Here is a 23,061-nt window from a genome sequence, read left to right on the forward strand (position 1 = left end):
TGGGACCCAAGGAAATCTTAAATGTTCTTTTAGAGCTAATTTGAAGTGGTTCTTAATTTGGGAGGTAAATTTTACACTGGTTTCCCTGTAAAGGTGTAGCAGCATGATTTTCTTGAACAGAAACATATTATCCTTCCTTCTCACTTTAACTACAGAACAAAATACAACAATTAAGAAAGTATTGTTTCTGCACAACTCTATCAATATTCCCATGAGAACTATGACGTTAGTTGGATTTGTAAAGTCTGCTCCTCTGTGCTGGATTAGGCTGTCTTGATTTGTAAGGGTTAACGAGTAAATAAATGAAGGGCACTTTTAGATAGGACATTAAGGGTCTTGCTTCCAGCACAGCTATGCTTAAAATAAGAGTACAGCAGCCTATGTGGTTCCAGCTGGAATTAGAGAGAGAAAACATGCTTTAACAACAAAAATACAGATGCAGAAGACAGGAAATACTGAAGAAATTTCGACCAAAGAGAATCCCTAAGGGTCATGTCAAATTGCTGCTTCTTTCAAAGATTTGTGATTTCTTGCTATGAGAGTTACCATTTATTTTAACATTTTATTTTCCAGTCAGAACTCATATGAAATTTAAAACAAGTTGGTTGAGCTCAGTATGCAAAAACCCAGTAAATCTCATTTGATTATGACCCTGGGACTAATTCATTCTTTGGATTCATGAACAAATTGAAAAAAATCAGTCTAACCAGACCTGAGATTGAATGTTGCTATATTCACTTTCTTGCAAAGCAATAAAAATCCACATTGTATTCTTTCGGGTGAATAAGAGAGCAAGAGCAAAGAGCAAAAGCAGCACTCCATCAGTGCTGCTTTAGACCAAAACTGCACAGAAGACAGCATCTCGTGGTCTTACCCTGGTGGAAAACCCATGAAAAGAAGGGAAAAAACAAGTGGAATATGGTTTCCACCTACATGGAAGAACACCAGTACTTGGCAGAAAGCCTTGCTTTCCATTTTAGCCCAGTTTAACTACACCTTCAGCAGACGACCTCAGGCAGTCACCTTGCTATCACCCACTGCGGTTATGGAGAATGATGATGACACTGAGGTAGCTTTTGAGCTCCATTTTGTAGTTAATGGTGGTGTACAAATTCACAGTGCTTTCCTTCAACTTGAGCAAAAGTAATAACCTCAAAACATGGGCTCTTAGTAAGCAGCCAACTGCCTCACGCTTCAGGCAGCCTTCTACAGCAACCACGTGGGCCCAGGGAATATTCAGGTTGAGAAAAAGAGATGAAGAGAACATCCCTCAGGAGCCTGTCAGCTCGTTTTCCCCAAGACAAGGCACTGAGGTCAGAGGCAGATGATTCCTTGGACTGTATCACCCGTGCTGGTTCTCTGTAGGGAGCTTAGCAGCAAACGTACCTGAACAAAATCTCTGGAGCCCAAGCTCCTGCTCAGATCTCACCTAGGGCACGAGCAAGCTGTAGCAACAGTGCTGTGTTGGTGCAGCAATCCTTCCCCGAACTGATGGAAAACCTGAAATGCCGGTGAGAGGATGCAATGCACAGCACAGCAAGGAAATACAAATACAGGGAAATGATCTCCTGTGCCCTCTCCCTCTCTCTCTCCCTTCACACAAGTCAAAGTGACACGGTAGCAGGGAAATGTTGCATTTTAGGCCAGGCACTGAGCAGAAAAGCAGCAGCACACAGCATATTGTAGGAGAATCTTCCTCTCTTACAGGGATAGACACAAATATGTTCCAACACCTGTTAGGATATACATATAGATTCACGTGGTGAGAGAAGTCCCTTTTTCTCCCTGGTTACACCAATAAGCACAGAGACACACTTTTATAGCAATGTTAAGAAATCCAGATTCAGATCCTTGTTCTCAAAAAACTTACATTATCCACCTCAGCGTTCCCAGACAATCCAGCTACTGGGTATTCTTCAGAACAGAGTCTACTTAAAATATTTTAATATTTTTAGGAGTAAGGACCAAAGTCTAAGTGTCCTGTTCCTTCCAAATAAACGTCTTAACAAGCTGTGCTCACTCTCACAGCCTCATGAATATTTCAGAGGTATTTATGAAAAGGAACAGCCTATCTTGAAGCTGTCTGTGCCTGGTCTGTGACCAGTTTCAACCATATACTATTGGTGCGTGTGGTAAGCAATCTCCCATTCTCAGGACTTCTAACAGACTAAGACATGCATCTTCCAGCATTACTACATTAAGATAGTTACCCTCACTCACATATTTCAAAGTCCTTTCTGGTCACAAGAAGATTAGAAGCACTGCTGAAAACAGTATAATAAAATATGCACAGATGATGAGTCAGAGAAGATGTTTCTATGTATGAGTTAGATATCCTTTGTGCAAACCATACGACTTCCCTTGAGGAAGGCAGATTTTCAAGCAGAAGTGATGCTATTTAGAAAAATTGCATGTCAAACACAGCATTTGATAGACTTTTCTACAACCTTAAAATACAATCACCTCTGCTGCTTCATGGCTATCCTCCATGGAGCAGATGAGACCAGAGGCAACATGTGCTTTCAGAGAAAACAATTTTTAGTCATGCTTCATACACCAAAGACTGTGCTTTACCTAAATTTGCTTCAGCTTTACCACATTGTAAGCAACTTCTAGCAGCTACCATTTTACATCCTATTTGCTCCAGTAGCCTAAGGAAGATCAAAACTGACCAGAGAACAGTCAACATGGTTCTTTCATCCTGGCTTGCTAGTTCAAAAAAAAGTAATAAATCTCAGAATAAATCACTAAAATAATCAAAACAACTTATTTTTAAGCTATTTCTCTTATAGTAACACAAATTTACAAAGATTTTACAGAAAATAATTTACAATGTAGTAGCTTTCTACCTCTACCAGACTTGCAGGGCAAAATGAAAAAAAAAAAAAGCTTTGGGGTATGACAATAAAAGAGTATTAGTTCTTCAGAAAAGTTGCAAAAGACCACCAAGGGACTAGAAGTGAACAATCTTTCATCCCTGCAATATTTAGTTATCTGTTTCTTAATCCGAGCTCTACAGGCAAGTAGTTAAACAGGAAAAGAGCGGCAGCATGTTGGGACACCTGCACGCTGCTTTAGCCTCTGTTGTGCTAACGTCCTTCCACTTGCCTTTCTGGAGCCTTTCCATGCAACACTGAGTCTTTCATTTGCAAGTTGATTTCTTCTACCCATGCAGATGACACTGTGGTATCATCTTCATCTTTGTCCTTCTGTTTCTGTGCTGTTCCACTGGTTCTGCAGCCTGAGACTGCTGCTCCAGCTTTCCCATGCACAGCAACTGATTGCTAGTGATGCGAGAATCTCCCCTTCCCCCCTTCACCTTTTCCTCACCTCCACTTTTGTAAAATTTTACCCAGGAAAAAATGAACACAAAACCTAGTGAAGAGTAAGCCTTTAAGCAACTGACAAGCAGTCCCCAATTACGTAAGCAGGAACAAGTGAAAACTATGTATTCATTATCAGGAAAGTATAATAGCAGACCACCTGCCACTTGAGGATGCTCAGGGAGAAGAGTTATTCAGGGAGGTCCCTGTGATGATTTTCCTTCTGGCTGGCCATCAGAGGTGTTTTTTTTTTGTTTTGTTTTGCTTTGTTTTTTTACCCCTTATGTTTCTTTCCCCCTCCTCTCTTTTTCCTTTTCATTTTTTATTGTCACCAAAATTAACTGTTACTATTAAAGCTGAAATTTGTTGCCTACTACGGACAATCTCATCGTTCTCTGTGCAACAAGTCTGTTTAAAAATATTACTTCATATTGAACGTACAGAAAATGACATTAATTCTTGTGCAGAGGGCCAACAGGAGGTTTATCACATCTTAACTGAACATTTATACTGCAATGGCTTCAAGCAATTTACAATGCAATTGCTTCAACCAACAGAATACAGACTCAAAGCAGTGCAACAATGTGTTTGTTTTAATCATGTTCATAAAATTTACATCGTTTTCTAGAAAAAGTTGCTGCAATAATTAATGTCCTATGCTACAAGATAAAATTTTTTGTCGTTTCAAGTATTATAAAAACCCCAAAAGTAAAAGGTATACCCTGAAGAATTCCAACAGCCACAGGGACATTATTATTTTGGCTCAGATAAAAAATGAAAAAACAGAAACACTGTGCAGATCTGGTTTGTTGGGCTTGCAGGTTCACATGATACACAAACTATCCAAACCAGAAAGAGACAATCGGTTAAACAATATCCCTGGGTTTAAAACATACTAGCAAAATATAATATACTGGTGTCCTATTTAACATATGAAATATCCTTTAGTATAATTTATGGCTTATGTAGTCCTTGACCTCAAGGATGTATTCATTCTTTCTTTTTGGTGAAATCATACGGCTTCCACCACTGTGCAAACTGCAACACTTTCTTCCTCTGCTCCTCAAAGTTCTGCCTCACTCCTTTTCTCCAGAGCCGTGGTTCCAGGTCCAGCATGCCACCAATGATTTCCTTTGCAAGTAGAACAAAGATAGATAATGGTAAGTGATAAAATACTGTATCACTTAATGCTATTTTAATAAAAAATATAATAGTTTTTTCCCCAATTATGAAATCACTTGTCAATGTTTTTTACTGAGAGCTAGTTATAAAAACTGGAAATTCTGAAAAATATACCAATTCCAAATTACAAATGTAGTTTGCTAGATGATTGCCTCAGCAAAATTCTTTTAAGTACAACACAGCAACACACAGCAGGAATGTCCTAACATTGCAAAATTGTTGATGGAACATTTGTGACTAAAAGAGGGAAGTTTAGGAAAAAAAGCTACCCAACTTAATTCAAGTAAGTTATATCATTGCCCAATCCCTCTTAATATTTTTGCGCTATTGACTTGACTCTTTTAATAATTGATCATTGTGACAGAATAAGAAAATGAAGATTTCATTGCAGCACTTCCTGCATATACCCTCTATTCCACATGGAGTAATTTAACCACACAAGTATTACCGCAGGAGTTGTCTATGAGCCTGTGTGTGTATGTCCCCTATTTTATTCAAGCAGGAGTCAGTGTGCCTATATGAGGACACCACTGTCATTAAAAAACAATCTTTTTCCTTCTTAAACAGCTGCAAGTATTTTCCATCTATCAGACTACATGTCAAATCTCCAGAGTCCCTATTGATTCAAAAGAAAAATGGATCTATAAGTCTGAGGAGCAACCAGTGAAGAAATCAACTATTTCTTTATTCACAAGCTGAGTTATAATGACTCACCATGAAGAGATAAGCAATGAACTGTGATAAGGTACATCAAAGTGACTGTTCTGGCAGCAACTGGTTTAATTACTTAAAATTTACACAACAGAGTGTAGTTGGTAAATCAATCTTTTACACAACAATACCTTTCCGAAGTAATGGGGGAACTTGTGTTGATCTTCAATGACATGAGCAAATCCTCCTTGAAGGCCAAAGTCCACTGAGAAGTATGGCAATCCTTTAGGAACCTATACACAAAAAAATGCATTTTTAGATGTTTAACAGACTGTAGGCATTTAATTCATCTCCCCACAACTTCCTGAATTTGAAAGTGGTTTTACAGTTGGCAGTATGACATTTTATTTAAAACTACTTCTCAGACCACTTATGTGTAGTATAAAACTGCTACCGAGTAACAGTAAAACCAACAGGTATGGGAAAAAGAAAATACACGTCAACTTGATAAAAAGACACCAAAACCAGAAGCAACAGTTTGCCAGGTGGCAGAACAGAGGACATCTACAGATGACACCTTTGAATATCAGGTAAGAGACTGGGAGGGACAGACACAAGAGAAGAGCCAGACAGCAGCATGCACACCAAGCAAATGTCATCCTGACTTCACAGCTCTACATTATATGGGACGAGTAGAAATTTTAAGACCGTTACCAGCAAGCTACATTTATTAAAGATCAGGTGATTTATGGTAAGAATAAATATTTACCCACAGGAAATATTGATACTCTGGGTGAAGGGGGAGGAAGGAAAACGCCTCTACAGAGAATAGGTTACTGGAAAATCCCACTACATGACTATAAGTTATGATTAACCTGCCAAATTGGATAATTTCATAATTCGCTCAGTTATTTTCCACTCTTAATTGTTGGAGATGTTCCTGTATAGATAAGACTTAACAAGCCTCAAACACAAGCACCTCCTCTGCTACAACCCAAATAACTGCAATTTCCACAAGCAACGTTCTTTATATTACTCATGGATGGAGTTCATTTTCTTCTTCAGAGCAGCCCCACTGGAGCTGCGCTTTGGACTAATGACTAGGACAACACTGATAACAAACCAGCATTTTAGCTGTTGCTGAATAGTGCTTGCTGCCAGGTCAGCTGTCCCAGCTGTGTCCCTTCCCAGCCCAGGGAGCAGAGTAAGAAACAGAGCAGGGTTTGATTCTGTGCAAGGGTTGGCTGCTTAGGCTCATGTGCTAGGGTTCTGCCTCTGGACACTAGTCCCAATTTCTGCACACAATTAGCCCATTAGATGTCTCAATCATGTCTATTTTTGTGCCTGTTCTGTTTTCTGTTTTCATTCACCTTGCATCTTCCCTAAGTCTTTGCTTCAAATCAACTGAATTCTTTCTTGTCTGCACCTAATAGAGCTAGTGAAAGCAAACAGCTATGCATTATCATCCTTAAAACAAGCTCCTATATACAGGAAACCATCATATCACAGAATCATCTCGGTTGGAAGAGACCTCAAAGATCACTTAGTCCAACCTCTGACCTAACACTAACAAGTCCTCCAACTAAACCATATCTCTAAGGTCTACATCTAAACACCTTTTAAAGACCTCCAGGGATGGTGACTCAACCACTTCCCTGGGTAGCCTATTCCATCCCCTTTCAGTCTTTTCTTTCTTAGGCTGCCCAAACCCTAAACCACTTTATTTAGTTAAGTTCTCTAACCTACACTCTCCTCCTCTATAACTGTCTTAGAACCAGAGCCGAATTTTCCAGACAAGGCCTCACAATATATAAAGCCTTTCATACTGTGCAGCCACCCAACCTCTTACTCTTCTGCATTTAATTTCTCGCTGTTGTATCAGGCTTCATGTCCCACTGTTAAAACTCACCTCCTCTTCTTTCTCCTTCACAAGGATGTTTTAGCATAAAATCACTATATTTACTAAAAGATAGTTTCAGAAATTAGGTATTATTACTACACTGTAGTAAACTATACGTGGTAAAAGCTATGCACCAAACAGCATTCACTTTCCTATTAAAATGATGAACTAATCTTTGAACCTACAAGTTTCAGGATTATTCCTTCAAGATTTGTATACAAAGATGTTTCCATTTGGTATCCAGGAGACAGACTACTACTGTTCCTTTCTTTAAAAAATAAAGATTTATAATACTATTTATATCTTCACTTCATAAATTTAGCAACAGAAAAGGCTGTTCCAGGTCAATGCAAAAGAGACACCGTATTTTTTTCTGGACAGTAATTTGCAAGCCTTTTGATCTATCCTAATTCTTAAAGTTAATCAAGAAAATTATGCTGGTGCATGGCCTCAGCATGCCAGCTTTGTTCTCAACCAATGCTTGCAGCTCAGTCCATCTGTTGTTGAAATAAATGGGAATCTTTTTTAATGTCAATTAGGAGTTCAGTCAGACTCTTTAATTCTCATCACGACTATGCCATCTCCTGATCCACTAATTTAATTGTTTTCCCTTTCTTCTCTCTTTGAAACAGTTAATAACCAAAATAGACGAAAATAATTTGCTGAGAAATTCAGTGTTCAATACATTTCATTACTTACAGATTTCCGAATATCTTTTGAAGAAAGATCAATTAACTTCTTGTTCATGGACCACTCTTCATCGGACTCCATTATAGCTTTCTGTAAAATCATTTTTATCCAAATGTGAGAATAGTCCCTTCATACAGCAAGCAAAGTATTAACTTTTCAATGGAGTAAAGTGAATTGTAAGTACTTTGCACTGCAAGTACCCATTATTTCTTAACAAAGTAACTTCAATTTTGGCAACCTTCCTGATTTCAAGAACTTACGTACTTGATATAAGTATCATTTAATATCCTTAAACTCTCTTAATTCTATTCCTCTTCTTTTTTTTTTCCTGAAATTTATCTTTTGCCTGACACGAATTATCTTTAACAAGAAACTTTCAAATTATTAGGGACTAAAAGGTCACACTTTCTTTTTACTAAGCTCATGTTAAACCCACTGTGATTTTATTACACTATATTAGCATTTTTTTCTCCCTTTCCTTTAAGAGAAAAATCCAGATCAGAAGCCTGATGGTACTCAAATACTTATAAAGCTGCCTCCGTATCTTCCATAGTATAGAAGTGGGTATAGCATAGGTACCTCTTAATTTTCATTTACTGTATATTTTAATGGTACAAGCTTGTACTTACATCTTTCTCTTTGTATTCCGAGAAAACACAAGTTTTACTAGCACTTAAAGCATAACCAATGACTTCAAATGTGGTAAAAGTTACTGCATTGCTATTTGTCACACTAACTGTTCCACTTCATCAAAAAACAATCACATTACTTATTTACAGAAAACACAAATAATTTTTCAAAGAACAAATAAAATAATTTACTTATAAATATTAATGTGTGTGTGCACCCAGCCTTATTTACCCTTATAAAAGATTTTTCAGATACTAAATCGAATAAAGGCAAATCACAATCTAGTTTCTGAAAGTCAAAAGGCCCTGTAGAAGCATCAATGACCTTTTCCTTACAGGGTTAGTTGAAAGAGACCAGAAAACCTATAGGAGAAGTATTTATCATGCTATCTAATGCTCAACAGAAACCTAGGACACGTGAAAATTTGGCCTACTGAAATAAAATGAAGATGATATAATGACATTTGTTAGATCAGTAGATTATTATTTTCTTATTTTATATGTCCCAAGGCACATGCATGGGTTTTTAAATTTATACTACAGGACTTAAGTGAAGAGTATTGCAATCCTTACAGCTCTTCAACAAACTATGAATCTCTCATCTGTTTCCAGAACTAGTCAGTGCAGTCAGACTTGAGGCAATCATGACATACAGCTCTTCCACTGACTACTTGAAAAACAGAATCACCTCACAGGATTTGTTTTAAGATCAAGGGATATTTCTTCATCAATAATAAATCCATCTTTTTGATATACTTGTATATCAAAAATAGTTTTTCAAAAATAGATAAATTATGATAAACACATTCAAATGACCTAAGAAATAAAATTTTCATATACCTTAAAGTAGATTGGAGCCGTATCTCCTACTTCTCTTGGAAGAGGAATGCATTCATACACCATGTGATATCGTTTCTTCATACTCATATTTGTTTCGATGAAGACACAGTCCAAGTCTCTTGCTTCAAACATTTTCACCAAAGCTGTTCTGAACATCTGTTTAAAGAAAAAGAATGTATAATTTGAATTAGGTTTTCAAACTTTCAGATATATTATTTTACTTACATATATATATATATACACACATGTGTATATACACATGTGTATATATATATATATCCTTAGAAATCAATAATAAAATGGAACAGCAGCAATCATAGTAGGAAAATCCTGTATTCTTCAACAATTTAATATGAACTACATTTATTATGGCACAAACACAGGAAGTCTAGGAAAACAGTCCCCAGTTCAGGCCCTCGCTTCAGTCCTTGCCTGAGCAAAGTTTCAGGGATGCCTGTGCCTAGCTGTGTACCCAGCTGCCATCGATCCTGACTTGCTCCTGAACCTCACTCATCACTGCAAATGTCTGGCCATCACTGGCTGTGGCTGACCCCGTCCACCATCACGGCAGCGAGGAGATGTTCCCCCAGCTTGCTGTCACCTTCCACCCCATCTCACCTGCCACCCGTCACCTTCCCAGTGGAGCAGCCTGATCTTGCTGCTCCCAGACTCTGGGCAGTTGGTATTTGCATCTAAGAGATGCAAGAGCATAATGGTACAGCTTGCAGTGTAGTTGCAGAACTAAATTACTGAGTACAATAGATGATTTCAGAGACCCATTCAGACTCATTTTCAAATGCATAAAAGATTTTGACTTTGTGACAGGGTGGATGTTTCAGAAAGAGTCTCAAGTTAACATCCTGAAAACTGCTGTTTTAAATGAAGGCCCTTGTATTACACCCACTCCTTAACCACTCCCATACTGTAAGCCAGGAATTCACAGAAACTGTGTGCTTCATAGACCACAAGTACCACAGGTCCATTACTTATGTAAGTCATAAATTAACCTTTTCGCATTGATTTTTTTTCATTCTTGATAAGTAACAACGCTTAGAAGTACAAACACCACAATTAAAAGGCTAACCCCATCTGAGGTTTAAGATTTCCTATTTTAATGCAATTGGAAAGTTGACAAATCAAACATAAGCAAATAAAGGCATTCATAAATATATCAAGTACTACAATAAGAGATGGAAAACGAGGCACTACCACAAATCATTACCACAACAGTTGAGGTCTCTTCTCCTCACCCCTTTGTCATCTTCCACAGTATAATAAACAAAAAGTATAAGAAACTTAGTCAAATCTCTGCATCTTAACCAAGTATTTAAGCTCTCCAAGCAGTCACATGTGCCCTGAATTCTTCCTCGTAATTAAGTTGCTTCACCCTGTGACAAACTAGTGCTACAATTCTCCCTCCTCCCCCCACCACAAAAAAAAAATAAAAATGAAACACAGCTGGAAGATTATTTCCTACTAAACAGATCGCTGTGCCTAGTGAACAGATCACTATGCCATGACAGATACAGGACCTTAATGGACACAAGAGACAGGTAACCAAACTATGAGTTTGCTATCTTCTCCCCCCTCCACCTCCCAGACCTGTACTGCTGAAATGCACCAAAGCAGGCAGCTGTGGTGAGGTAAGAGAAACATTAAACCAAAAGTTGAGAATTATTACTACTTAAAGTTGCTACCCTGCATTAACAAGTGAAATACAGATCCAGTGAAAAGCCTGGAATACCTACAGATGTTAGCTAATATTTCCCAGACTGCAGTTTCTTGTTTCTAAATGCATTGCACTTTTCCTCCAAATTCTGAGTGGGCCAAAATACCAACAGTAATCAGCACTGGAAAGGACAAAGCTGCTCGTAAGAGCAAACAAGAGGGCATGGCCTATGTTCAGATGCAGAGGATGTTGATACATGCCACTGTTCGAGCAACTGAACGTGCAGATTTATATCTTTTCATATTAAAAAATTACATGTGTATTTACTTTGGCAAGTGAAGCGCATAAAAGTCTAAAACATGAATCATGTTAAATTCAAGTGCCAGAAGCCAAACAGTATAAATGAACCTTTCCTGCTTTATTTGAACACATCTTGAAAAAAATCCCAGCAAAAATAGTTAGCTAAAACATGTGCTCAATCCAGTGTAACAGAGATGTTTTATTCCCTCAACCGCAACATCAGATATGGCTCTGGCATCATTAAGTTAACTTAGCCAGTGACTAAGTGTATGTTTATACTCCTGTGGAAGCCTTCCAGACTCCTTCTACTGAATTACACAGGAGCTGAAAAATAACATGTCCATCACCCTGTAAGTACTTTCCTACAAAGAAATGTTTAAACTGAAAATTATTACATTGACAGCATTGGTGGGTTTACCAACGAGCTGCATTTTCTAGCAAGGAAAAGTCATGGGTTGAATACAGAAACTGCATTTGCTCATCTTTTCTTTATCCTATTTTCCTTCTCATATACACTCAGGAAAGTGGTCATCTTTTACTTGTAACTGTTTCGTCTACACCCCTACTTAGTTAAAAGCCAGCAGAATAAATAAAGGATACAGGATAAATATAGTTCTCTCTTCTCTCCAGTGCTCTGTTTTAACTCCTGATCCTACTCATCACACTTATTTGCTTCTTATACAACTTTCTAAGTCATTTCTGTCCTATGAAAAAGTTCTTTTCGTTCCTGCTTGGGAGGAGCATAATTAACAAAGCAACAATGCATAAAAATTACACCAGCCATGCAAATCAATGCTGGGAGCAACCATGGAAAGTACGAGAATCCATCTGCCAGGCTTGAGGCAAGATCAAAGTTACTTAAACCATTTCAAACTCAGGGATTAACCTGTTTTTAAATCTAAGCAACTGTGCAAGCAATGACCTTTTTCCATAGTCTGAAGTAGTCTCCAGTATTTTGATGTAAAATACAGGTTGTAAGTTATTTTTCCCTTGTAATAATCATAAAGGTGGGGCTGGGAGAGAGACTGATCCTTGTCAATCTTCTAGGCGTAAGTTTGTTACATTTCTCCCTTGATTTCATTTTCCAAGGAAAACAAAACTCAAAACCTTCAAAATGTCTTCATATGACAGTTGGAAAGCATGACCCACTGTGCCTGGCACTTTATTCTAATAATTCTTTTCAAAAAAAGTAGGAAATTGGATTCTAACAGGGACCTGACTTATATGAAGAAGAATGAAAATTGTTCTGTCTTGCTATCCACTGCAAAACCAGATTAGCTTAAAAAATTTCATGTAAACAACATATCTTTAGCCATTCTTTTATTATAAGTGATCTTTCCGTCCCGAAAACCTTTCTTAAGACAGTTATTCCACTTTCTGTAAGGGATCAGCTGTACCTATGTTGTTCTTAATATGTTCCTCTAGCCCGCTTCCAAAGACCTCCAAGGACAAAAGCTCTGCAACTTTCTTAGGCAACATTTTTCTAGAGCTTATAAATGGGAATGTTTCTTCAGTGTTTACCCTGTGTTTCCCTTTACCAAGTTTTGACCACTAGTTTCCAACCACAGCGCAAGAATGTTCTGCCCATTAGTAGAAACGAAAAGTGCTGACAAGCTGAAATTACGCAGTTACACGTGACAAGTACAATATTATTCAAAACATTTTATAACAAAACCGTTAAAACATGAGAAGGTGTCTCAGCTAACCTGGATTTCTTCCCAGATTTCTTCATCCAAAAGTGTGGCTGCAGTATGGTGCTGTAAGGGGGCTATCAGGCAGTGTCCTTCAGTAAGGGACTCATTGCTTGGTAGAGACAAGTATACCTACAAAGAGTAAACAAAAATTGAAGTGCCTATCCTTCTAGTGTTAAAAACCTTCCTGTCGCTATGGCTAAGAATTACATTATCTGATAGATTTTAAACAATAGAAGCCATTAACTTCTACTTACAGCAAGGACTTTAAACCAATTAAGCTTTCTCTCTGTTATTTACCTAACTCTTCAATAGTTAATGAAAAACATAGAACCATAGAATGGTTTGAGTTGGAAGGGACCTTCAAGATCACCTGGTTCCAACCCCCTGCCATGGGCAGGGACACCTCCCAGAAGACCAGGTTGCTCAAAGCCCCATCCAGCCTGGCCTGAAACACCTCCAGGGATGGGGCATCCACAGCTTCTCTGGGCAATCTAGCCTTTACACCTGCTGAATAAAGAAATTTCTTCCAAATATCTAATCTAAATCTCTCCTCTTTTAGTTTTAAGCCATTACTCCTTGTACTGCCACTGCACTCCCTGGTAAAGAGTCCCAACTGCTGAACCACATTCAGTAAAAGCCTAAGCGAGTGGGAAAAAATGATTTTTTTTTTCTTGTGCTGAAGTTTGATTTGGGCAAGCTGCTCTTGGTGTCCTTACATGAGCAGGAAGGTTGGACCAGGTGACCTCCAGAGGTACCTTCCAACCTAAACCATTCTGTGATTGTGACAGTTGGCATTATCCATCAGTAGCTTCAATGAAGTAGCAGTATCTACACAGCAGCTCCACTGAAAAGGCAGTAATATCAGGATAAGAGACCAACCAGTTATGAACCCGTTTATTATGAAATCACACTGGTTTTGTCCATTAGAATACACATGCTTTTTTTTTTATATCTTTTTTATATATATATATATATGTACATACAGATATGTATATATACATACAGATCTGTACATACATGTAGGTATGTGCATTTAATTCCTTGCTCTATAAAAAGTTTATAAAAATGAAAATCAAATAAAAAATACTGATAATAAATGACAACCTTGCATAATGATCAGAAAAAGCCTATATTAAAGCATTTCAGATGTTATAAATCCAAATATTTATACATATTTTAAAAGCATTAACAGAACAAGAAGGTTCACTGTATCAAACTTTTCTTCATTTCAAAGGATTTTAGGCTTAAGAATGGAATTCTCCACTTAGTTTTCTTTGACATCATTGAGATACAGTTTGTAACCAGTTCAAATTTCCTCCAGTGCAGTGTGATTTAGTCTTTCACAAAACTACCTACAGTCTAATCTCTGCACTCCAATCTTTCATTGTTGCATCTGTCTTCCACAAAGCAGAAGTTCTGATATCAAAGACTAGCTTTATAATTCATGACAGACTTGTATCTTTCTGTCCCCAACCCTCAAGGAATTCTTGAAATCAATAGGAAGGTCTGGGAGAATAAGATGAAGAACAATAAAACATTTCAAAGCAGCAATTGCGTTCTTAAACTTAGGCACTCTACCATTAACACTGCCTTCTTTTATTTCTTTTTTGTTTTTACTTTTGTGCTAAATTACTATTTTCTTACCTTGTTACCAATTGCAATAATAAGATGTTTAGAAAGTTCACTGCTATCAAAGCAGTACGGGCACTTTTCCATGCGTGCAGCAAGCAGTTGGTGCTCACGTATTGCTTTTCTTCTTTGTATTTCTTCCTCTTCCCCACTGCGTGCTCTTTTTGCTGCTTTGGAAACAAACATGTCATCCAGAGTGTAGTACTCTCTGTCAGTTTTTTCCATCAGCTGAAAAGATACACACAAAAAAATGCATTTTTATACAAATAGGCAAGGAAAAAAAAAAAAAAAACTTAGCTCTTAGGAGCATCCTTTACTGAGAAAACGATAAAGTATGTAGCAGCAGTAGCACTGCTGTATTCCATTCAGCACCTGCAAAACATGCTATTATCAGATACGTCTCCTGAGAGCAGTCAGACACAATCTCAGACAGCATAGATATTAAAGTATAGATGTGTGACAGTAGTGAGAGGAATATATTACTATATTCCATCTCAAGTTAGGGGCTAGGTATTTCAACATTACCCTGACATAACTCCAGCTTTAAATAGATGCACAATTTTTTCTTCATCACATATATCATACATTTTATTTCAGTCTTTCCTTTCCTCCTCCTCCTCTCCTATTACAACTATCACTGCCCATTAAATCATCTGTTGTAAAATAGCTACACCATAACTCTGTGCCTCCTATTCATACTCTGTGGAAACATGCCAACAATTGTTCTTCTCAAGTGAACAATACTATGCCATTTTGTGAAGAAAAGTCTTTCTTGAAAGTACCTGTTGCTAGATAGGCATAACCAACACAACATCACCAGAAACAAGGCTGAATAATTCGCATTTTTGTATGTTTGTTTACTAATTGTTACACTTTAGTTAAACACCATACATTTAAAAGGAAGCTCTGAAAATATTTAGTATTTGTTACAAAGATGTGCTTAAGGGTCAATGATATCTTACAGGATCTTTATTAAATGGAAACCCAGACAAAACGGCTGTGTCTCACCTAGACTTCAAAGGAATGGAGTCTGTAGCTAGGAACTGGAGGCGATGACAGGGTGACAGGGTGAGCAAGAGACAGTGAATGGAAAGGAAAGGAGGGCAGAAAAGCGTGTGTGTGGGTCACAGGACAAACTTAAATGACAGAAGATTTCACTAAGCTTCACCACTCAACACACACATGTAGATGTGCTTATAACATTAGTCTTTATCAATCTTTGGTGACAAATAAATCCCATGTTGTCTTGCCTAAATGAAGACTTAACAAGTCTTGATTACCAAGACTGTAAAGGATTTAGGAAAGTATTTATCCACTTACTTTTCTGGCTACTCTGTGTACCTTTAAAATAATGTGCCAGTAATAGCCTAAACATTCAACATAACTAAAGCAAAGGTAAAAAGCTTTCAAAATAATTTTTCCAAGTTTTTCCTCACTAAATAAAGTCCTTATGCTGTGATACTTTTATGTTATACCTGACTGCAATTTTACCTTGAGTAGTTTCAGTAATTTCCTTATCAAAATGACAGGGGAAAAAAAACCAACACATTATATAGATCTCTTGATGCTGGAGGTGCTGGACCTTCAGAGCACTGGCAGATTTATGTATGAGTACCTTTCCTTCAAGAATTAGCTATAGCATTTCCTTCAAGAAACAGCAAAGGTGTCTTTGCAACAAATCCTAATACATATTAAAATACAGACTGGGGTAGCATTAGTCCTTTGCTAGAGGTAACTGAAGACATTTTATTCAATAGGTAGATTGCTTTCTGTGACTGTGTAAATGACATGTCTTTGTCAAGATAATGAAACAGAACCTCCTGAAAACTCTCTTAAAGCAGTTAGAAACATCTACCCAGGGAATAACTGAAGACCTGTACATCCATTTTCTCTTCCTTTTCAAGACCTGAAGTACTGTCCTCGCACGGAAAATAACATTGACATGAATTACATTGTTCACTAGATATACTTAGACTAGCTGAAGCTTACATTCTGCCTGCAGAGACAATAAAGTTGTATGTTTTCCCACAAAGAGCAAGTTTGAAAATTAAAGACTTTACATTTGATATTTTGAAGTAAAATATTAATATCTAGAGCACACACACACAAAATTATTTGTAGTCAATTTGCTAAATATCTCTTCCTTTGGGTATAAAGGGCTCCTGAACCTACAGATACATATTGTGAGCATTCAAAAGATTCAAAAAGGTCTAGCGTCAAGGGTGTTGTTACAGTTTTATTTCTTGCTGAGGTCTGATCTAAGGGGCTTCTCTTCAAATACAGTCTCTCAGACATTCTGGTTACAGGCATAACATCTCATTACAGAAACAGTTATTAAATCCAACCGAACAACATTAAGTTGAATGTTCGATATCTAGATCATAAAGCTAAATAACAATGATTCAGCAAACTACCCCTCTGAGTTACAGACCCTCTGGAACCATCTCCTTTGTAACCTACAAAAATCCTGTCACGATGGACTGTTGATTTATATATATGTGCGATTTATTTCACATAATTTGCCTGCTTCATTCAATTTTCTAATACAAAAAACATATGGTGCTTGGAGTTGTCTGCCTTGTTTAATGTTCAAATGTAGCCACCATTTAAGACAACAGCAATATTAAGACCAACTGCCATAAGTGAAACATTTTCCTAATAAAAGAAAATCCTATGTATATCCCAGGAGTAGTCTGTTTAGATAACGTAAGACAAAAAGAAAAAAAAAAAAAAGGAGGGGGGAACACTGTTTTGGAGGGTAGATAGGTAGTTTTCCACCCCAAAACACAGACAACAGCTCTTACTTTTCCTGAATGCTCAATGAAGTTCCCTAAAACAGATCAACAATTTCTTTTGAAAAGGCTCAGTACTTTCAGTACCAAACAACTGAGTTAATTATATAATACTAAACAGATAAAGTTATACGGTTATATATTAAGAGCCACCTTCCAACTGATATTTTAACTGAATTGAATAATAAAAATTACAAAACTAAATCTGGAAAATGCAATTCTGGTTTAAGATGTGACATTTTGTTCAACAGAATTGGATTAAGCAAAGTCAAGGAACTCAATAGCATAGACACAAGACTACTTCAGAGTAATAAGGGAACAATATAAAGGTAGGTAGCAATGCAGCATTTTGGCATAGAAGCCACAGGAAAGGGATATAAAGAGTATGCACAGATCAGGTTTGGATCACTTCTAGCAACAAACAAGATACTGAATCATAGAATATCCCAAGTTGTAAGGGACCCGCAACAATCATCAAGTCCAACTCCTGGGTCCCTAAAGGACCACCCAGAAAGTCAGACCATGTGTCTGAGACACTGCTCAAATGCTTCTTGAACTCCAGCAGGCTCGGCACCATGACCACTGCCCTGGGCAGCCTGTCCCAGCACCCGAGCACCCTCTGGGTGCAGACCCTGTCCCTAACCCCCAGCCTGACCCTCCCCTGTCCCAGCTCCACGCCGTTCCCTCGGGTCCTGTCGCTGTCCCCAGAGAGCAGAGCTCAGCGCCTGCCCCTCCGCTCCCCTCGTGAGGGAGCTGCAGGCCGCCATGAGGCCTCCCCTCAGCCTGCTCTGCTTGGGGCTGAGCAAACCCAGGGACCTCAGAAGCTGCTCCTACATCTTGCTCTCTAGACCCTTCGCCAACTTTGTAGCTCTCCTTTTGTAGAGTAACTCTCTTAATAGTTTTATGTCTTTCTTATATTGTGTTGCCCAGAACTGCACACAGTACTTGAGGTGAGGGCGCACAGCACAGCGCAGAGCAGGACAATCCCTTCCTTCACCCTGCTGGCAGTGCTGGACCTGCTGCACCCCAGGGTATGGTTGGCCATCCTGGCTTCCAGGGCACACACCGAAATATCATTACAGATCCCACTGCAATAACAGAAGACACCAAAGACTGTAAGGCAGTTCAAGAAACCAACACCCCAGTTTCAGACATTAAATAAGTGCCTGAAATAAACAAGATCTAAGAAGAAAGTTATTTCAACTTGCTTGTGCAATAAAAAGGCTTAGCCACTAATAACACCCATCCAGCTGTACACTCCTCAAGCACTATACCTTTCCCTTGCTGAAGAACAGGCAAGGGGGAACTGGAAAAATAAGGGCCTATTATTTTTTCCCCATTTTCACACATTTAATGAGTTTACAAGACCTTTATTCAAGTAATAAATCTAGTACACCAATGTACGCTGCCATTATACCACAGTTTTGAGACAAAGAGACCCAGTTACAGATGGTCAGCCTGTCCCTGAATCTTTGTTTCTTGTCATGTTTTTCACATCCTTTAGATGACTTTAAAATAATGTTAATATGGGACATGCATTTGCCTTTAAAAACAACAGTCATGAAGAGAATAACATTTTCTTTGCAAATTCCCTATTATCATAATGTCCCTCCAACATACTTCAAAATACTTCAGGAAGTTCAGAAACCTAAAGACAAGCACAAATATTATCCAGCAAGAACTGTGTATTCCTACTGAAATAAGATATACTACAAGTTTATGTCAGTTAATCTATGCAGCAATGTTTGTGCTGCCTTAAAAAAAAAAAAAAAAAGTCTGCAAGACTCTGCAATACTGGAATAGTAGCAATGAACATCGTTAACACATTCTTTGCCAGTAGCAGTAAAAAGGCCTCTGAGGGCATAAATCCTTAAATATGATCTTCCCTCAAGTGCTACAGATGCCAAGCACCCACGTGTCAGCACTGAAATACAACAAAATGCAGCTGCTGTTACACCAAACTAGATAGTACTCTTCAATTACTACTCTAAACATTAGCTTTTCTTTTCAAATAACTTATTCAGGAAGAAAATGGAAATTCTCCCTCCAAAAATGTATACTCTTGCTTTTCCAATAAGGTGTCCAGTATGTTTTGCCAATTGCATGATTTAGTTATAATGAAATCTCTCTGAACAAGGTACTAGGGAATTGAAAGAACAACAAGAGAGTTCTCAAAATATGCTAGAAGGGAAGCAAGGAATAAAAACTGATTTATTTCATAAATATCTTCTTCAGTATAAAAGAGAGAGCTAGTACAAATCCAAAGAAGAAACTGTGCTGCTGTATTAGAGTTGCTGGAAAGCCCCTGTGCTGCATCAGGTGAGGTATCACACTTGTTAGACATGGAAGGCACTGCATTCTGGAAGTTGTGTGGTTAGTTCCCTGGCCATGCTTGATGCTACGCACACTGTATACCAGGTGCTGCACAGCAAAATAGGCAGTCACCTATGTATCACTTCTAAGTTTGGATGTCTTACTTACATCTCTGAACAGCCCGAAGTTTACATAAGAAGTTCAGACATCTATAAAGATGATGTACCTGAAGTCATAGTTCCTACCAGGCACTGGCCAATAACAAGAGCTGACCCAACAGCCTCCTCCAAGGCAGCATCTTCTCAGTTCCTTGCCTTCTCTTTCCCATTTCACTTTTTAGTTCTGGGCTCATCTGACACATCCTTCTTTCATATGTGCCCTCTGTTTTTCAACTTTGCCTTTGGTAAGCAACAATTAACCAGAGAACAAACAGGCAGCTTCAGTATGCTTAGCACCACAGCATCCTACACCTCACGGCATTCAACAGTCAAGTTTCTACCACCCATCTGATGGGGATCTGTTTTCCAAAACCAGGCTGCAGCTTTGGTTTAACCAACAGAGACAGCATCAGAATTTTGCTTGTCCTGGCCAACAAAGGTCTGCAATATACAAACATTTAGCAATAGTCAGGGAAGACATCCAAACGTCTTTCAAGAGCGCACAAAAAGCATCCTTTGGGCTCCCATTTAGACAGCTTTACTACAGTGCAAATGTGCAAATGTGGCAGACACCCAAAAAAAAAGAAAAAAAAGATCTCTAACCATTCAGCAGAGGAATTCAAGAAAGGATTAGCATCTGACTGTGCATAAATGAGAATAATTTGAGATGGAAAAGTTACAATGTTGTATTTGCTGATGAAATCCGTAGCATACCCTTATTAGTCTTGGTAATTATCACATTGTGTAAGTAATTATATAATATTCATTTCATCTTTTTTTTTTTTATCATTATTAGTTTTATTTTTCCAGCGTTACCATTACTGAAGCCATTAGGCACCTTGGCATAGGGCCGCTTCTGAAAGTAACTTTTGTAGATCTGTATTCAACACACTCCAGAGTCAGCCTCATTTTTCTGCCAGCCCTTGTTCAGATCACTGGAACTGACTCTCAGTTTAATTTTACACTGATTCTGTTTTTCTTACTGCTACAGTAAAACCCCTGGAGTCTTATACAGTGCTGGCTGCCTCCATATTCAATCTGAAGCATGCTGCATCTCTTATCTCTCCCTCCGCTGCTATCACTTGCTCTCTGGGTGCATCCTATGGAAAGAAAGCCCTACTGAAGAATTTAATATCATCATTGAAGTTAACCTCAAGAGACACAACTCCTAATCAACGGGCATTCCGCCTACATAATACACCGAGTGTACCTTTTCCTCTTCAGATTTCCTCTGAAATTTGGGGATGAAACAGGAAATTCCATTAAATGCAATTAGCATGGTAACAAAATATTCCTGCATTTTTTTCAGGTGGGTTTTCAGCTTATTTTCTTGTTCTATTTTTTATTTATGTGCTGAACTTCTGCTGCTTCTGTTTTCCCTCTAACACAATCATATTCAAAGTTACTTCCATATAAGCTAATAAAAGTAAATCTACTTGGAAAATCTGTGAAAAAACGTATATAGATTGTATAAAATGTACCATTTTGATTTTAAATTGTCATGGCAACACTGACGTCTTCAACCTTAAATGACAGAGTTAATATCTGTGGAATGTTGTACTCATCATATATTTTGGGAAGCTGCAAAAAAGAATAAACTATTTTTTTTGGAATATAAACCTGAGTGACATAAGAATACATCTCACCACATTTAAATTTAGTCAACATTTAACACTTATTGTTTAGAACAAAATCACCTCAGAAAAAAAGCCTTTCTGACCTCAAACTGCATTTGTTCAAGCCGTATCAAGATAAAGTTTTATCATGTTAATTTTATTATTATAGCTCCAACCTCCCTACAACAAAAGCAACTGATTTTGTAGGTTTTATTCCACAAATAATTCAACACATAGGCATTTCCCAAACCGATCTTCCCAGTGAAATCATACACTAAACACACAGCATCAAAGGATTTTAACAGATCAGTGCACGGTCTTTTTAAGTCCTATGTCACTGACAGGAGAACATCACAAATCATGCTGTGAGCAAGGTAGCTCGGGACCACCTTGGAGCAGCAGAAAGTTAAGCAAGAAGCAAACAACAGAGGATTGTTCAAGGGTTACGGACCACACTCCTTGCTGTTTCTGTTATTTGAAATGAAAATTGCTCATTTTGCTTCAAATAGTTACCAGGACAGGTAACATTTTATGTAAAAGTCAACTGAATTTAATGTAAGCCAAACAAAATACCTTCAGCCACAGACTGTTAGAAGTGCAAACAATTAGCATTTAACTTTACAGTTATCCCTGTCCATGCCTCTAAGTCATAAAAAAAGGCTGTCCTGCATAAGTCTCCATTTGTAACACACCTGGTACTTCTAACCTAATTCTTAACGAACACGAAACACTTATGCAGTCATTTACTATGAGCTGCATCCACACAGCTCCTCTTTTTCCCAAGTTTTCTTCTGTAATCTAGCTCTCACAGCTGTTGATTCAGTTCCACACACAGGAACAGCTTTAATTTTGAATCCACACAATATACACAGAAAGCTGTCTGCTGTATTAAACTGAAACCTAGTGGAACGCAGGATAAGATGCTTGAAACTATCTGTTTCAGGTTTTTGTATTAATGTTTCTACAGCACACCACACACATGCTTAGATCATTAAGTAAATGTAAAAAGCAACAGTGCACAAGAGCTTTGTAAGAGTTTTATCAGGTATATTAAATGCTGCACTAGAAGGGCTTCACCAGGTAAAGAAAGAAGAAAAACATTTATTACATAATAGTAGAAGCAGCAGCAACATCCTGCATTTTTTAGTTTAGCTTGTAAAGTGCTTGCAGACTATTATTTTGCTTTATGGTGATGGAAATGCAAATATGTACAACAGGCAGGCTTGCACAGCAAGTGAAAATGATAAGGCTGAAAGCAATTTTCCATTTTACAGACTTCAGAACCAAGGAAAGGCAACGTGTAAATGCCCTGTTTGCTAATCTATAATACCAGCATATCTCTTTACTAAATCCATACGAAAAGGCCAGCATTACTAATGTACTTTTGTACTTATAAATAATTGTCTTATATGTTTAAATTCATGTTACAGATTATTGCAGAGATTTTGAAATGAAAGTAGTTCATGGGCAAAATTTAAATGGTCTGATGAGCAGCAATCTTTCTCACTTGCTTTTTATAAAACAATCAAAAAGAAAAAAAATGCCTTAGAATTTCTGCACACAAATAAAAGGTAATTTCTACTGAAGTAATGTTCTAGAAATCAGTCTCCATACACCCACAAGCATCTACTGATGAAATGAAAGGATTACATAAGTTTTAAGCATGAATTTGTGA

General features: G+C 37.8%; 1 protein-coding gene across 1 annotated transcript in view; it reads right to left on the minus strand.

Annotated features, from left to right (window-relative positions):
• Positions 1 to 3,898: 3,898 nt before the first annotated feature.
• Positions 3,899 to 23,061, minus strand: part of CWF19L2 (CWF19 like cell cycle control factor 2) — a 68,147-nt gene continuing 48,984 nt past the window's right edge. Inside the window, exons 13-18 of the mRNA XM_068670341.1 lie at positions 14,523 to 14,735; positions 12,891 to 13,007; positions 9,216 to 9,371; positions 7,756 to 7,836; positions 5,348 to 5,449; positions 3,899 to 4,454 (exon numbers count right to left, since the gene is read on the minus strand). Coding sequence (XP_068526442.1) covers positions 4,314 to 4,454; positions 5,348 to 5,449; positions 7,756 to 7,836; positions 9,216 to 9,371; positions 12,891 to 13,007; positions 14,523 to 14,735 — 810 coding nt within the window. The 3' untranslated portion in view covers positions 3,899 to 4,313. The remainder of the gene's footprint in view (positions 4,455 to 5,347; positions 5,450 to 7,755; positions 7,837 to 9,215; positions 9,372 to 12,890; positions 13,008 to 14,522; positions 14,736 to 23,061) is intronic.

Source organism: Anas acuta, chromosome 1, assembly GCF_963932015.1.
Source record: "Anas acuta chromosome 1, bAnaAcu1.1, whole genome shotgun sequence".
In the NCBI taxonomy this organism is placed as follows: Eukaryota; Metazoa; Chordata; class Aves; order Anseriformes; family Anatidae; genus Anas; species Anas acuta.